The following is a 17,612-nucleotide window of genomic DNA, read 5'->3' as shown; positions in this document are numbered from 1 at the left end:
AGATGAATGAATGTATGAACGAATGTCAGACATCCTGCTAAGTACTCACACCTTACCTTGTCTCAGTTCATCCTCCCAGCAAGCTATGAAAGTCGGTACTTGTATTAGTCCCCTTTTACAGATGTCTCTTTTTTTCCCTTCTTTAAAATTTTGAGGTACGGTACCTATAGAAGAGTGTATCGTACTTACCTTGAGTACATGTGATTATCAGTAATCACCTTCATAGCCATCACCTGGTACAGGAACTAGACCATGCTTACCATGCCTGTGTCCCTCATGTTCTTTAGAGTGACTCCTGTCATGAAAGATGTTACCATAACCATTTCCTTGTTTTCTTCATTGTTCACCACTTGTATATGTAGCCCTAAACAGTATATTAATATTTTAGACTTGCAGTAAAATGTTCCCTAGAATTGATCAAGCAGTCACATTCTGTGATTATATATATGTGTGTATATATATAAATAACATTTTTTGATTTACATTAAGCTTCACTTGAATACATGAAATATATTGAAAAACAAAGAAAAATCTCTAAACATAGTAGATGTAGCCTCTGTTACTGTTGTCTAAAATCATACAGGTACATTTTGATGAGGAAATACTGGTCCTTTAGTTTTTCAAGTACCAGAAGAACCTCCTTTCTTACTTAGAAGTATTTTTTACCTAAAGGGCAAAACAGTAATGTGTGGGCTTGAAAGCTAGGTAACCGCATCTTAAGTTAGCTCTGCAGACTTCGGCAAAAACCCATCACTGATGGATAGATACGTGATAAGGGAAGTGTAGTAAAGTGTAGAGTCTAGGTAGTGGGTACATAGCTGTTGACCGTATAATCCAGTCTACTTTTCTGTTCGCTTGAAAATCATTAAAATATTAGGAGGGTATCATAGAATAAGAAAAAGTGTATTGGAACTCTGCTCTAGGAGAGTTTGATTAACTTAAGTAAACGGTCTGTTTTCTTCTATTCGTAGTATTCATGATTTCTTTCTGAGATTTAAAAATTTAGCTGAGGATTTGGATATCCTTAAACTTTTTTTTTCTTCATTTTCAGTTTTTCTTTAACATCAGCACTGATGACCAAGAAGGCCTCTACAGTCTTTATTTTCATAAGTGTCTTGGAAGTGACGCTTGGTCTAATGACAAGTTTTCGTTCAGCCTTGATGTGAGTACCGTATGAAAACTGCTCCACACAGATGTTGTCAGCTGTGTAAAATGCAAGATGGTTTTTTTCTTTCTAAGAGCAGTTTTAAGAACATTTAAGCAGAGTTAGAGAAAAACATGGCCAGAATAACATTTCTGCCAGTGGCCAGCATACTTCAGCAGAGGATTCTTCAAAAGGAAATATAAGGGATTTATATTAGGATGTGTTTACACTTCAGTCTGTGCATTAAGAATGTGGTTGTTTGGACTTCCTATGTGGTCCAGTGGTTAAGACTCTGCACTAATAAGGCGGGGATGCAGGGAACTGAGACCCCCACACGCCTCAGGGTGCAGCCAAAAAATAAAGTGTCACAGCGTCTATAAGTCATCTATGCTCTGTTTCCTAAAAGAATATGGTTGTTACCTTCCGGTACTCACTTTCTTGAGCTTCTGTGAAATAGCAGAGATTCCAAATTACTGAATATGGGATGATCTGTTTCTGAAAAGTGAAAATAGTCTCATGTTGGTTTCAGATCGAGATCACAGAGAAGAATCCTGACAGCTACCTCTCAGCAGGAGAAATTCCTCTCCCCAAATTATACATTTCCATGGCCTTCTTCTTCTTTCTCTCTGGGACCATCTGGATTCACATCCTTCGAAAACGACGGTAAATTATCACCTTCTTGAGCCCTTCAGCCCCCAGGGTTTGGGGATGTGTTTGTTTAGTTTCACCTGTTGCTGTCTTCCCAACCAGGAGACCTTGTCACTAGCAGTCCCGTCCTCTTCAAAGGGCATCTTCCCTGAAACAAGGGGGACTCTGCAGAAGCCTTACAGTGTGGGAGGCCTTTGCATGCCATGATGTTTGTTTACTTCCTATTGCTTGGTTTAAAAAGCAAATCCAAATACTTCAGTAATATACAATCGAAGTAAAATATATAAGCCAAGTGTTTCCATAGCAAGGTCTGGAGAAGGAAATGGCAACCCACTGCAGTACTCTTGCCTGGAAAATCCCATGGACGGAGGAGCATGGTAGGCTAGAGTCCACGGGGTCACAAAGAGTTGGACATGACTGAGCGACTGAGCGACTTCACTTTCCATAGCAAGGACACCCCAGCTCAGGACTCAGAGTGAAAGCATTGGTCGCATTCAGGGGCTATTTGTTCTTAAGACAAGAGGCGTGACCGTGGCCCAGGGCCTGGTGGGAGCCTGGAGCTGCTGCCGAGCTCTGAAGGCCCAGCCAGGGTAGACATTGCCCTCCAGAAGCTCGAGAAAACCTCTTCAAGGCCTACCTGCCTGACTCTTGGCCTTTCTCCTGAAACCCCCGAGGCTTTAACTTCCTCTTCTTGGTATTTGAGGGGAGCAGCAGCGTATGAGTGGAACTAGTGATTAATTCTGTGTCCCTCCCCCAAAGTGGAAACGAAATGCTAGTTTTCAGTTAAAGAATAGTGTTTGTTATAAAGTCCATAAACTGTGTAAAGGAAGGTATGGAAATACAGTATCATAATAGAGATTTAAATTCACACAATAAATGAGTACCCCAAATACCAGATGCCTCCTCTGGAGCAGTGGGCCAGAAATGGAGACCTCTAAGCCCTGGTAGCCTGCCTGTCTTCTAGTGGACATGGCTCAGCTTGAATACTGGGCTCTGCTGGGTGCGGTTTGCTGTTTCCTGTTTGTTATAAATCTTTTACACCCACTGGATGCAAAGAACGTCTTGTTTGCTTGTGAAGGACTCTACATAATCATGTTTGGACTAGAGATCGGGAAACCATTAATAAGAAAAAAAGAATCCTGCAAATTCAGGCCGTAAAAGATGGTGGAGGGTGGTTTTTTTTGTTGTTGTTGTTAAGGTTTTGCTCTTACCTTTAGTAGACAAGTAAGAACTAGGAGTTGGAAACCTGGTTTTCAAATGTAAATGCTGACTGTTGTTGCTACTGATTGAAGTGTACCTGGCTTCACTCTGTAATTCTCTTTACAGCTGCAGAACTGAAACAGTCATAATCTGCCATAATCTGCCTTCCTCTCAAAGTCTTAGATCTTCAGATTTCTTATGTGATTTCCCCTGAAATGATGTGTACAAGAGGGCTTTGCAAATCAGAGTGCTATGCAAAGATGAGGCACATGCAAAATAGCTTAGCCAGATGTTCATTGGTATTTTAAATTCCCTTTATTTAGCGAGGCAACAGTCACTGTCACTGGTTCACTTTTATATAAAACCGTGATGACAGTTTAAAACCTGTGGTTAAATGAGGCTGACCTGCTTTGGGCAGCGTATTTTAAACTTCTTGTTGAAGTGTAGTGTAGATCCAGAAACATGTCATTCTGGCCCTCTGCCCACCCCCACCCCCCGTGTTTTTCCAGGAGTCTTGAGCCACGGGGGGTTGGTGATTTGAGTCACATCACGGATGTGCCTCCAGGGCTCTTTGAGAGACTTGCAGCCCCTAGAGTTGGAGGGAGCTGAGAGACTTGGGCCTTGGCTTGTTGAGGCCTCGAGAGGGGAGGTGAGAGCCACAGTTGGCGTCCCGGGCACAGCTGGCCTGGGCCCACGTTGGTCTGCTGTGCCGTCGTGGCCTCTCTCACGTCTGCGAGTTCTGTCGTGGCCCCGGAGCATGGGGAGCCGGGGAGGGAACACGCACAGCTGGCCCGCTTGGAGCTGCTCTCCGCCCAGCACGGTGCTGGGTGTGGTGGTGCCATTTTCAGCAGAGGTTTCTGAGGCCTCGTGAGAGGAGGGTGGTCAGGGTAGAGCCCGTGTGTGAGCCCGGTCGCTGCCCCCCCGGAGCTCGAACTCTTGCCTGCCTTCACCTGCCGTCGCCGCTGTCCCCCAGGCTGCAGGTTGAGAGGGCCAGGCCGTGAGGGTGAGCCCAGCCCTTGCCGGCTCTGCAGCCTGGGCGAGTCTCCTGGCTCTTGAGGACCGACAGACTCCTCTGGACTTGACTTCCCTTTCGACCTTCAAGTAGGTAGGCCCTGGAGCAGGAAAGAACCAGGGAGGAAGCCAGCCCGGAAACTGGTGTGCGTCACTCACGACCCGCCCTCCTTATCGTTCTGTGCAAGGCCCTCTCCTGTTTGACTTCCTGTCCCCTCTCTCGTTCCTTCCCACCCACGGCCAGCCGCCCAAATGTGTTTCGTTTGTGTTTTGGGGTATTTGTGTATCTTGATAAACAAATCACGTTTACTGGTATTGAATGTGTTTTTAATTTATATGAACTGTCCTGTCTGTAGGTATTGTTTTCGTACCTTGTTTCACTTGGTAACATCCTCTTTAAGATGCAGGCACATCGCTGCATGTGCGCCCAGTTCATGGCTGTTCAGCTCCTCCGTGTTATCCAGTGGGCGCCCCGTTTCGCTTGCCCGCCCCCTTCGTGGTGGACCCTTAGCTTGTTCTCATCTCCCTGCTCCCCTACCCTGTCACCAGCCCGCCTGCCTGTCCCCAGACGGCTTGGGCAGCCTCTGAGGTTCATTCCGGAAGGAGGTGCGCTGCGCGTGGGGCGTGCGCTTCTTCAGTTTCACCGAGCGCTGCCAGGTTGCTTCCCGCAGGGCCTGGGCGGGTGGTGCTGCTCCCGCACGCGCCAGCACTGACACCTGAGCCGGTGCCTGGTTTTCTCTGGCGTGTCTTCAGCCTCCCGGGCTTCCCCGTGTGACGGCCCGTGTTTGCATTATCCTTCTGCCGGGTTTGCTGTCTGTCCCTGGTTGCTGTGCTTGAGTTCGTGCACATTGGAGTCTCAGTCCCTCGTATGTCTTAAGACATTGGCAATTTCTTTTCCCAGTTGAATTGTTGAGGGAAAATCTTTCACGTTGATGGAGTCGAGGCCATGTAGTTGTAGCCTTCTGGGTCGTGCCTCGTGGATCCTGAGAGGCCCATTCCTACTCCAGATCACAAAATGTCTATTTTCTGTTTAGCAGCCAAATCCCCCTGGGGTATAGGTAAGTGTGAAGCTGAGGTCAGCTTTCCTCATTTATTATATAGGTTTGAGCTGAGGTTGGTTTTTTTTTTCCTCCAGTGCCAGTTATTAAGCAGCCTATTCTTTTCCCATTGACTTGGTGTCACCTTAAATATTAAGCTTCCATACATGCACAAATCTATCTCTAAGCTTTCTAGTCTGTTCTGTTGGTTTACTTCTCTGATGCTCACTGTCCCCCATATTTTAACTGGTGTATCTTTGCAGATTGTGTTGATATCAGAGAGTGGGAATTCCCCCTGTCGTTCTTCCTCAAGTCTTTGCTTTCTTTCATAGGGTTTAAAACTTTTTCCCTGTCATGGTTTTGTGTGTCTCACAGGTTAACTCCTAGGGCGAGGCGGGAAGGGGTAGAGGAATTGAATGTCTGGCAGCCTGAGGGTGGACTAGTGCCCGTAGAGGATGTGGGGAGTGGGTGCTGTGTCTCACTGGCCTGGTGTGTTTGGCAGGTTCCAGCCTTGAGGGGACAGAGAGGGGCACGGTCTTTTACCATCCCTGCTACCTAGCACCAAGCCCACCTCTCCTCTGGGCTAGCAATTTTCCCTAGAGCTGTGCCCAGTCACCTCTGCCTTCTTGGGGATTTTGTGCCATTTTCATAGATCCATCTGCCTCTTTCTTGCCTCTGTGGGCTTTCCAGGGTGGTTTCCGGAGAGGAAACTGGCAACCTGTTTAGATTTCTATCTTATCAGGCCTGGGAACCCATTGTGCATAACTTGGCTCCATTCACAGAGTTGGATTACATGGTAGAGATGACTTGGAACCCCATTCCACGCCTTCTCTGCTGGCAGCAACCACTTTTTAAAAAAGCTTTGTGTTTGTGGTTTGCTTAGATCATATTTATGACTTCCTTATAAATATATGGTGGGTGGGGCTTCAGCTATCCTTTGGGAGTGTAAAATTGTCCTTAAATTCTTTTCTTTCTGTTTTATAGGAATGATGTATTTAAAATTCACTGGCTGATGGCTGCCCTTCCTTTCACCAAGTCTCTTTCCTTGGTGTTCCACGCAGTACGTATTCATGTTTTGGAGTCATTTATGAAATACCTATACTATCAGGGAAAATAAGTTGGAAGACAGGCTACATCCAACAACAGATAAAAGAATGCCTTTGCCATGAAGCCTCCTTTGGTCCAGGAAGGGCTGGTCATGGGATAAATCATCATAGCCTCCCTAGTGCTAGACTTAAGACATCTTTAGATATTATCTACAGACTCAGAGTTTTCTCTTGTAGGTGTTTATTTTTTCACCCTTCTAGTCATTTCTTGAGATTAGAGGGCCACCTCATGAATTGTTTCCACAGCTTCCTTTATTTTTTGAAATATTCCCCCATGTTCCCATTTGATTTGAAATTCACTGTTAGCATACTTGTTTGAGAAGATTGAGGCATAAGAATTGAGTCAAGCTCTGAATGTTTAGTGCCGATGCAGACTGAAATGAGCCAGCCCGTGGGAGACAATCACAGCTTCCCCACTTTGTAGGCCTGCGAGATATCTATGGGCCCCATCTGTGAGGGTGACAGTCTCCAGACTCTCAGGAGCCTACTGCCCTTAAAAATGTTGTCCTAGAAAAAGTAATAACGTATCCAGTTGTAGTTTCAAGAAATGACGATTATTTGGCTAGTTTCCCATTTGGATTAAGGTAAAAAGATTCCTTCTGGAATCATGCAGATGACGAGTCATGGGATTCTTGGGTCACTTTCATATCCAGACAGCCACGTGAGGAGGAATGAAAGGTGCACGAAGGAACTGATGTCAGCTTTGGGCGTCCTGCCTGCAAGCATTTGGGGCACTACTGAAGCTGGCCACTTTAGTGGAAATTCATTGGTAGCTTCAGGTAGCTCTAAATTTACAGATTTGGTTCTTTTTTTCCCCCCAAAGAAAATAGAGTTGAAGCTGGGTGGTTCCACATAGGTTTTTTAACTGAGTTATTTCTTATGTAAGCAGCAAGGCTATGAGAGAGAAAGCTGTTGCCTGGGATTGAAAATACCTGTGACATTTGGAGGATTTTTTTGTTTTTTGGTTTTTTACATCTTTACTTTTATATATTAATTCATTAATTAGCCATTTAGTACCGCTTGCGGAATCTCAGTTCCCCTGCCCAAGGATTGAACCCGGGACCCAGCAGTGAAAACCTGGACTCCTAACTACCAGGGACTCCCTTGGAGATTTCTTATAAGAAGAGAATAGGCAGCCATTTGCCAGAGTGAATCATCTGCCTCAAGAGAGGGACCTTGGGACTTGCTTGCCGGAACAGAGGTTAAGACTCCATGCTTCAACTGCAGGGGCTGCACGTTCGATCCCTGGTCAGGGACTAAGATCCCACGTGGTATGCAGTGGGGCCAAAAAAAAGAGAGGGACCTGGACTAGGGGTTAGTGACGTGGAGCCCTTCTATCTAGTTTCTCAAGCTCCCTGCCGTTCGCAGTGCGCTCACACGCTTCACTGTGCGTCCGCAAGTGCAGGGTTAGGGAGTGGGGGCGGGTATCCCCGTCACAAGGGCCTCTGGTGGCGTTTCCTGTGGGTAAGGCATTGGTAGACGACCTTTCTGAGACGCACTTGTTTTCTTGCAGATCGACTACCACTACATCTCCTCCCAGGGCTTCCCGATTGAAGGGTGGGCTGTGGTGTACTACATCACTCACCTGTGAGTACTGAGAGCGCCTCGGGAAGTACCCGTCCTGTGACATAATGGCTGGGCAAGGCTGGGGAGCCGAGCTTGCAGGAGACCTGCCCCAGGGCGAGGGAGATGGCCCCGCCCTCCAGGGCCGTCGTGTGGCATGTGGATGGCTGTCCTGACTGGAGAACTTGGGGCTGTCAGCATGTTCCCAAAGAGGCCTTCCAGCACAGCAATGGGCCGTGTAGCTAACTATTTCTGTGCCGGAAAAGAAATGCTGTTCACTGACGTGCGTTCCCTATGTCTGGCCATCTGTCTTTTGGAGGAAGTGCATGAAACCATAGAATGAGCTGTAGACTGTGACTCAGAGTGAAAGGCTAAAGAGACCTGTTGATGTCTGTTCATTCTTCCCTTTTGCAGCTTGAAGGGGGCACTGCTGTTCATCACCATTGCACTCATCGGCACTGGCTGGGCTTTCATTAAGCACATCCTTTCTGATAAAGACAAGAAGGTCTTCATGGTTGTCATCCCGCTGCAGGTAAAGGATCCCTAACCCTGCTCGTCCTCCTTCTCTCGAGCCTTTGCTGGGCTTAGCTCCAGGCCTGTCTGGGGAGAGGGAGTTGGGTCTCCTGGAAAACCCCCTCCTCTGCCTTTGGGGTTGAAGCCTGGGCCTGTCTTTCTGGATTCTGATGGACCCAGATCTCAGGTTCTTGCACTGGGAGATGCTCCACCATCCGTCGTCTTTAAACAGCACATGAACAGGGAGCTGCTGAGAAGTTAGGGAAATGTACTGCTGCCTTTTCTGCATCTGATGGTCCTCTTAGCAGAGAAGCTTGGGTACACCATGACTTGGTTAACGATTTCTTTTTTTTCTGGCTGTGCTGCTCGTCTTGCAGGATCTTAGTTCCCCAACCAGGGATTGAACCTGGACCATGGCAGTGAAAGCACTAAGTCCTAACCACTGGACCGCCAGGAAATTCCCAGCAAATTATTGTAAAATGTGAATGATACCAGTGAGTTTCCACAAGGTAGAATACGAGACATTGGGGCAAATGTTTATTAAGAGCTGCATGTGTCTGGGGCCTTGGACTGAGGCCAGCTTTATAAAACTGTGAGCCCTTCAGGAGAGGAACTTTGTCTTACGCGTAGCAGTCTTATTGGAGGTAGAAGCTGGACGTGAAGGATGCATGATAAACAGATCCCGGCAGGGACACACAGCTCCTCAGCTCTGCTTGGCCAGAGAGCATCTGATTGATAAAGTCGTTCTCGCCCGTGATCGTTTGGGGCCCACTGCAAGTGTGGCGGGTGAGGATTGGAGTGGTGCCACTCCCCAGGCACCCAGGGCAGCCCGCTCACCTGGTGATTGATGGTTTGGCAGTGTTTGTGGCAAAACCGTCTTCACTTTCAATCATCACAGACATGTGTTAGTGCCACGTAAATGCTACAGACCGGTCTCTGTAGGTTTCCAACGAGAGAGTATTCACTTCAATTCAGATGATCTGGAAGAGCTGTCTGGTGGAGATGGGCCTGGCCTAGATTTTAAGGAAGGACACGTGACGGAGGCAAACGTGACAACGTGGGGCGAGCAGGAGAGGCTGAGGCACTGGACGGGCCTTGGCTGTTGAGCCACCACGGCCACTTCTCTGCCGGGTAGTGTTCTCCAGCCTGCCAAGGCCTCAAGAGCTGGGAGACGGTGGCTGGGGTCCTGCCCCGTCTCCCCCTCCGCCCAGGAGCGGCTGCCCTCCCCTTCAGCCCCACTCTTCTTCACGCAGCCCGGAGTGACGTAATGGAGGCTCTTCCCAGCTTTCCCTCTTCTGTTCCCCAGAAGGAACAAAAACACAAGGTTACAAGGCAGGTCACTCTGAGGAAGCAAGGCCATTTAGACAATCAAATATAAGGAAGTAACGAGTATTTCAATGCAAGGGCTGGTCTGGGAAGTCCTTGAACATCAGCCTTGACAAGTTGAAACTGTTTCCTTCTGGTCATGGGAGCCAGTGCACGTTCCTGAGTAGGGAGTGGGCGAAGCAGACCACGCGTTTCAGGAGCACTCTTGGCGCTTGGTCCCACACCAGTGCCTTGGGAACCCCTCGTGCCTTGTGTCCAGCGTGCGACCTGAGGGCGAAATGGAATTCAGCTGTTTATTTCCCGGTTTGCCTTCTTAGACGGAGCCACAGATGCGGACCTGTACAACGGACCAGGCTTCTGGAGGAGCCCAGAGGCTGGGTGTCATTGGGAGACTGAAATTTCAGGCTAATTTTTGCATTTGTATTAAGTGTGGCTTCAGTGATGATTTAACTGATATGTCCTAGACGGAAAGAGAAACTACCCTTCTAAGTCATAGCACGACGGGTTTCCCATTTTTGTGGCATTATGGAGAATTCCCTGGAGAGCAGTGAAGCAGAGTGTTTGGGACCACGGACTTTGCATGGAGCAGAGGTGGGGTTCCTCTGCTTTCTTACCTAGTGATAATCTTCCGAAGAATAGTTCATCGGATGTGTTTCCCTTGTGCTCAGAGGTGTCACAGGTTTTAAACTGTTGCCTTCTGTCTGACCAGCCGAGGGACTTTTCATAGCATGCTAATCGCTTAATGACAGGACGGAGCAGCACAGCCCAGCCTGTAGGCCCGGGTGTCCGCCGCCCCGGGGCTCTGTCTCACAGATCTGTCCACGCTTCCTGTGTCCCACAGGTCCTGGCCAATGTGGCCTACATCATCATAGAGTCCACCGAGGAGGGGACGACAGAGTACGGCCTGTGGAAGGACTCCCTGTTTCTGGTTGACCTGCTGTGCTGTGGGGCCATCCTCTTCCCGGTGGTGTGGTGAGTGCCCCTGGGCGGGGCCCACTCCTGCGCCACGGGCATGTCCATCCAGCCTGGCAGCTGGACCCGCCGAACCCAAACTGGTCAGAGTCACCCGGGGCCCACGACAGCTTCCTGGGTCCCAGGCTGACCTGAGTTAGTCTCCAGGCTGGACCGGGGAGTTTGTGTCTCTGTTAGGTTCCTCAGGGGACTGCAGTAGTGCTCACCTGGCACCGACTTTTAGCACTTCAGATGCTGGAGAAGGGTTTGGAGACGAGAACTCAGTAGCAACATAAAACAGCCGTGTGAATTTGAAGGAAAGGGAGTTGAAGTTGAAGGAAGCCTACAGATGGCCTCTTCTTGCCAAGTTAGATGGAAACTGAGGAAGTGCGTCACATGAAACCAGGGGCAGTTCTCAGCCCATAGACGTGGTGTCGTCAGACGGACTCGCTGCACTCCTGGGGTTGGCAGACTATGGATGCATGTGCTGGGCTTTGACTATGTAAAGACGTGTTAGTGCCAAGTCAGCGACTGAAGAGGAAGAATATCCTCAGAGCGCATCCAAGTGAAGGAAATTCTTGCTTCAATAGGAAGAAAGAAAGTAGCGAAAGAAAGGCTCACAGAAATCAGACGCTCGCCCTCATTATGATCTAGTTCTGTGGCCACTTGAAAGCAATTGGTTCTTTTAGGAATAAAGTTTTAAAAAATAGACTTAGCTGTCTTCTCTCAGAAGTGAGATGTTCCCATACTGCAGTGCCCCGCACAGTGAATTAGTATTTTTATGCTCCTGGAGTTGATGGGGTCATTCATTATTCCGATTATTTAGAACCTGGTGTCAGTGGAGTGTAATCCTCGTTTCAGTCAGTTAGATCCACTTTTTAAAAATTTATTGGGGCCCACTGGATGTTAGTTGCGGCATGTGGGATCTAGTTTCCTGACCAAGGATCAAGACTGGGCCCCTGCATTTGGAGCACAGAGTCTTAACTGCTGGTCCACCGGGAAAGTCCCAAGCATGTTAGATTCACTCTTAACCTAACTCATACATCACACATGTTCACATATCAGTTCAGCAGACAGCTGCCTGCTTAGGAGAGAGCATAAATGAGTCTTCTTAGTCTCCACAACCGCCCCGTATCCTGTTCAGGAATAGCGACCCACACATTTGAAACAGGACGACTAGCATCGTCTCCAGTTGGAAAGAGCGTCTTCCTACTAGGGCACAGAGCCTCAGCCCCCACTCTGCCGTCTGTCACCCTCAGCACGCTAACATAGAAGGGACCTGTGGGGAGGTTCCCTGGTGGTCCAGTGGTTAGGACTCTGAGCTTCCACTGCTGGGGGCTCCGGTTGGAATCCCTGGTCCGGGAACTAGGATCCTGCAAGCCACAGAGTGCGGCCAAAAAAGAAGGGACCTGGGAAATTGAGGAAGGCCGAGACGCACTGTGGAGCTACAAGGGGTCACTTCCTGCTGGTCATTGATTGCAACACTAAGGAGCAGATGCCAAATGGCAAGATTCTTCACGGTAGATGTTCTGAAAATTGCTGTAAAATGAGAAAAACTCAAGTACTGGAGAGGTAATTTAAGAAACTCAGGATTTCTTTTGGACACTCAGATTCAGCCAGCATCGGTTTGCGTCATCTTTGTGCTCCTTAATTTCACGTGTTGTGCCATTCGGTTCTCCGAGGTGGGCAGACTACAGGGTTTTGGGGAGGAATGACTTACTCACAGTCCAGTCGAGAGTGGTTGGCTGGGCTAGGTCTGCAGCCCAGGTCCATGAGACCCCGGCCCTCCCGCTGCAGCGGGCCTGCTCGCGCTGTGCCCTTCCTCTCAGACAGTCCCTCCTTCCGTGCCTTTCAGCTCTGCCTGGAATGCTGGTCCACACCTTCCTTAAGAACGTTCCTGTTCCCCTGTCTGAACTGTACTAATGGTAATTAGTTGCCAGCACTTCCTAGCTGGAAAAGACTCCTTGGAGGCCAGCATTTTTTCAGCAAAGTTAGAAGTTTGCATGAATCCTTGTGCTCACAGCCCCCAGATCTAGGCTTTAGAGGTCGGCCTGTGACCTTATAGGGTCCGTTCTCTCCAGGTGGCAGGTGAGCTCCCTGAACCTGCATTGTCTTAGTCCGTTTGGGGTGCGGGCATAGCTGTGGGACTGAGATTAGATATTAGGCTGGTGAAAAGTAATTGCAGTTTTGGACCATGAATTTTATTTATTTATTTATTTTTTTTAATTTTTCTTTGGACCGTGAATTTTAAATCACTGTGTGTGCTTAGTTGTTCGGTCATGTCTGACTGTTTGCGACCCAATGGACTTAGCCTGCCAGACACCTCTGTCCATGGGGATTCTCCAGGCAAGAATACTGGAGCTGGTTGCCATGCCCTCCTCCAGGGAATCTTCCCAACCCAGGGATTGAATCCAGGTCTCCTGCATTGCAGATGGATTCTTTACTGTTTGAGCCTCCAGGGAAGCCCTTAAATCACTATAACTGTGCTCAAGCACAGCTTTATTAATCAAAATAGGAACCGTTACCCTCAACACATTTTTGCCAACGAGAAATAAGTTTGTTTATTCTTGTAGCATAAAAACCCATGCTTTGGGATTCAGCGAGCTCTTGGAAAGCATTTTCTGCCTCCTGCTGGTTCTGGAAGCATTTTCCCTGCAAGAAGTTGTCAAGATGCTTGAAGGAATGGTAGTCATTTCCCTAGTTTAAAATAAATATAAAATAAACAGCAAGTAATAAAGCGAGGAATGTGCATTAAAGTGATGTATAACATAACCACATTTATTTAAGAATGTATTCCAAAATCAAACAGCAAAGTTCAACAGTGCAAAACCATAGTTACTTTTGCACCAACCTAACAGAAGATGCAATGGAGAAGGCAGTGGCACCCCACTCCAGTACTATTGCCTGGAAAATCCCATGCATGGAGGAGCCTGGTAGGCTGCAGTCCATGAGGTCGCTAAGAGTCCGACACGACTGAGCGACTTCACTTTCACGCATTGGAGAAGGAAATGGAAACCCACTCCAATGTTCTTGCCTGGAGAATCCCAGGGATGGAGGAGCCTGGTAGGCTGCCGTCTATGGGGTCGCACAGTCAGATACGACTGAAGCGACTTAGCAGCAACAGAAGATGCAGACTGCTCACGACTGTGTTTTGATCTCTCCCCTCACACCAGGCCCTTGCCAGACTTCTTGCAGCCAGCAGAGGGCGTCTTTAACTCTCAGGCTTGAGAGCCACACATGCCTGAGGCTTGGTTGTCAACCATCACCATGTCTAGGGAGTGCTCTATAAAGTCATCCATTCCAGCCTTTCAGTTTCTGTGGAGAAATTCAAGGCCTCAAGTTACTAGCTCTGAAAATGGAGAGGAATGCAAATTCATTAGCTAACCTTTTGTTCTGCAAATGTTTATTTTTAGGTCAATCAGGCATTTACAAGAAGCATCAGCCACAGATGGAAAAGGCAAGTTCCTTTGTGTTCTTTTTGTTCTTTTGGCCAGCCTTCCCTGAAGCCTGGTGCCTGGGCACTGCGGAGGGGGAGAGGGAAGGCGGGGGCCCACGATGCTGACTTCCTGTGGGGAGGGGTGGGTGGGCAGGGGCTTTGTAAGAGCAGCCCGGTTGTTGGGTCTCGAGGCAGGTGGGGAGCGTTGCTGAGCCCAGCTGTATAAGGCTTGGGGGTGACTGCTTACCAGATGATTCACCGCATTTCCATTCGTGAGTGTGATCCTCACCTTCTCAAAACTGAGTCAGGAGGAGCAAACGTTGTCTTGGAAGGACCAGATAACACCTCCCCGTGCGAACAGAAGGTTTTATGGATCCGGGATGGCTATGTGTAAAGCGTCCCTTCCTGCTGACTTAACACACTTTCAAAATAGATGTGTCGGTATTAATTTAAAAAGAGACTGATGCCAGAAAGAACCTCTAAAGCGCTCTGATTTTTAAGTTGTCGTGCAGTTAGAACCCTCCTGCATCTTGGTTTTCCGACCCGGCCTCCTAAGTCAGAAAAGAAACCACAGAGAAAGTGTTGTGTGTGTCTCTGGGCTTATTTGAATCATGTCCAGGACTGCAGGGTGCCGTGGGCCAAGTGGGGATTTCAGGCCACAGGGGTCAAAGAGCCAGACTCGCAAAGGTCCCACCTGCCTCTGGATCCATGAAGTCACACACCCAGTGCTGTACTAATGTTCTTTAAGGCAGATTATTCACTTGTCGTTAGATAAAATATGTTGTCGATCTGTTTTCTGATTGTAAAAGTAATGTGGATTCATTTTGGAAAATTTGGTTAATAGTAGGTAGGAATCCTCCTTCACACTTGCTGTACAACGAGTATCATATCATTTTCTCTAATTTGAATTAACCTGACTTCAAGCCTTCCCACCAGTGTCAGGCACAATCTGGGGTTCTTACTGAGAGCACAGTACACAGTCCGGGGCCCAGAGTAGTTCCTGTTGAGATTCCTGCTATCCGGGTCTTGCTGTGGGTAGCCTGGTGTGTGAAGGTCATGCCAGGCTGGGAGCCCCAGTCAGTGCTCAGATTCCAGGCTCCCAAGGTCCCTCGGCTCCCCGGGGGGCCACAGGCCCACCCCTCGCAGAATGTGCCAGCTCATTTTCTTTCTTGTCCCAGGAAATAGCTCTCTTGTGTTTTTTACTGTCTTCTTTCAAAGGCCCTGGGTTCCCTTCTCCCTCTGGAATGCCCTCGGTGATAGATTCTTTTCAGTGAGCTGAAGCTGGACTGTGCAGAAATCTTTTGCTTTTAGCCTGGCTACATAGCCTTCCTCTGAGCCGTGGATATCAGAGAACTCTCCTGCCTTCTCTCAATGGATAAAGGAAAGCTACAGAAAACAAACCACAAATGAGAGTCTTCATAAAGCATCTTGGCACAAACAAGAGAATCCAAAGTAGAAAAAAAAACCCACCTTCTGGGAATACGTATTGTTTGGGCGTTTTCTTGACTTTATTTTTTTCCTTCTTCTATGCATGTTGTATGTAAAGTTAGTTTTATTATTATTTTTAACGTGTACATACTGCTGTATTTATTTACTTATTTATTTTTTGGTCGGGTTTGATCTTTGTTGCTGCTCGCGGTCTTTCTTCAGTCGAGGGGCGTGGGCTTCTCACTGCGGCAGCTTCTCTTGTTCTGGAGTGTGGGCTCGAGGCACGTGGGCCTCCACAGTTGCAGCAAGTCGGCTCAGTACTTGTGGCTTGTGGGCCTTGTTGCCCCGGGACAAATGGAGCTTCCACGGACCAGGCATGGGCTGTGTCCCTTGTGTTGGCCGGTGGATTCTTACCCACCACACCACCAGGGGAGTCCTGTTTTATTATTTTTGTAACTTAATAGATCTTTCTCTGACTTTAATGTGTTGAGATGTGACATTTTAACTTTTTGTTTTAATCTTTTTACACTTGTGGTTCTGGGTTCATTTTTCTGACTATTCAACTGAAAATGTCTAAAAACCCCAAGGGTAATGTCCTCCAGTTCAGTTTTATCTGTCTTCCTCTTCCCCTTGGTGAGTTCCTGGCTCTTCCTCAGCGCTGCCTGCTCCCGTTCTCTCCGCCGTCCTGACCCTCTGATGCCTCTCTGCCTTTTCCACCTTCCTTTTAGAGGACTTGAAGGGTGACTGTGGCAGTTAATTATCTCTGTGACCATTTATTTCATGAGAAGTTGACCGTTGGCTGAGCATCCAGTGAAGTGTTCTCCGTGGGGTAGATGGTGCAGCCAGGAGGGGTCACCCCTGTCCGCCCACATCCGTAGTGAAGAGAAGCATCGTGGAGCAGGCATGCTTTTGTCATCGTTGAGGGCACACGAGGCAGTTTCCTATTCCTTCCACCAGGTGACAGCAAGGGGCCTCTTGAGTGGAGGGCCAGTCTGAGAGCCGGAAGTCGTGAGGGCACACCAGGGCTCGCGTCCACCATTCTCAGGGGGACAGGCCATTAAGAAAGCACCCATTTCCTATCAGCAGATATCTCAAACCCTTTGAAAGGGGGACAGAGTAGATGAGAATAGGGTGTCTTCTTGGTCCGAGTTCTTTCATTGAACTGACTTAGGCTGGGGGATGCTTTTGAGCTCATCTTCAGATGCATATTTCACTCTGTACTTTGAAAACTATGACCCTTGCAGAGTCAGGGCAGCTGTGTCCCTGCGATTGATGTCTCCCCTGCAGAGAACTCAGGGACAGCTGGCTGTGCTGGCAGGCCCTCCTCAGGCGTGACTGCTGAGTGGCTGTGCCCCGCTCTGCCGCCCAGGACAGCGGTGAGGCGGCACGGGCAGGCTCGAATGAGCACACCGCCCGTGGGCCCCTGGGTCTGGAATGCGGTGTTGCCCCTCTGCTCCTCCGTTCGCCCTTCCTGAGATCTTGCCCATCCTTGAGACAGCTGACAGAGTGAAGCCCGTAGACGATAACATCTCCTACTGGATTTGGAAGCTTTTCGCTGGATGGAGCCTGACACTTTGGTTCTTATTCTTAGGCTCATTATTCCACTGACTAATTACATGACCTTGACAGTGACTTGGCTTAAGAATGATAGCTTCTTAAGAATGTGCCGTCCAGGCTGACTGATGGCAAGCGGGGGAAGCGCTGCTTGTCGTCGTTCTCCCTGCACTTGGGGTTCACGGTGCTTTCAGAGAGGTGGGTTTGGAGTTGTTGACTTCTTCGTCTCTGGATTCCTTCTGACTGAAGCTGAGAGAGTATGAAGGAAAGCATGAAGGGCGAAGCTGCCCACTGTCCTGAAGTCATGCGTTTGTCTCCTCTGTCACACACGGTGGCTCTTCTCACGTCCTTTGTCATTTAGAGTCACTGCTGCGATGCATTCTGAGAGGCGGCTTCACGGAGTCTTCACAGGCACGTCCGACTCTGCTGCCGCTGCGTTTCAAGCCTGCCAGGAATCGCCGTCTCTGCCCTTGAGCCTGCCTTCCTATTCCCTTCTCTTTCTCCAGTGTCATTACCTCAGAGGGTGCCTTGGGGATACACACCCTGTGTCTAATTAACAGTCTCTGCTTCTGAGCATCTCCCTCCCCCCCACCCCCTTGAGTTTCTGAGGAAAATTTCAGAGGATGCGTTCTGGGGAATCTTAGCTTTCATATAAGCTTCAAAAGCCCTGAAACAAATGGTGGTTGGCTGGTTGC

At 48.6% G+C, this 17,612-nt stretch overlaps 1 protein-coding gene across 1 annotated transcript in view; it reads left to right on the top strand.

Moving 5' to 3' along the window:
• GPR107 (G protein-coupled receptor 107) overlaps positions 1-17,612 on the top strand; it is a 58,914-nt gene that overhangs the window by 18,329 nt on the left and 22,973 nt on the right. The window contains exons 8-14 of the mRNA XM_005908791.2: positions 1,052-1,162; positions 1,674-1,807; positions 6,025-6,100; positions 7,660-7,733; positions 8,124-8,241; positions 10,390-10,520; positions 13,913-13,956. Coding sequence (XP_005908853.2) covers positions 1,052-1,162; positions 1,674-1,807; positions 6,025-6,100; positions 7,660-7,733; positions 8,124-8,241; positions 10,390-10,520; positions 13,913-13,956 — 688 coding nt within the window. The remainder of the gene's footprint in view (positions 1-1,051; positions 1,163-1,673; positions 1,808-6,024; positions 6,101-7,659; positions 7,734-8,123; positions 8,242-10,389; positions 10,521-13,912; positions 13,957-17,612) is intronic.

Source organism: Bos mutus, chromosome 11 (assembly GCF_027580195.1).
Source record: "Bos mutus isolate GX-2022 chromosome 11, NWIPB_WYAK_1.1, whole genome shotgun sequence".
NCBI lineage: Eukaryota > Metazoa > Chordata > Mammalia > Artiodactyla > Bovidae > Bos > Bos mutus.
Note: the sequence above shows the minus strand (reverse complement) of the source record. Positions and strands in the feature narration are given on the sequence as shown.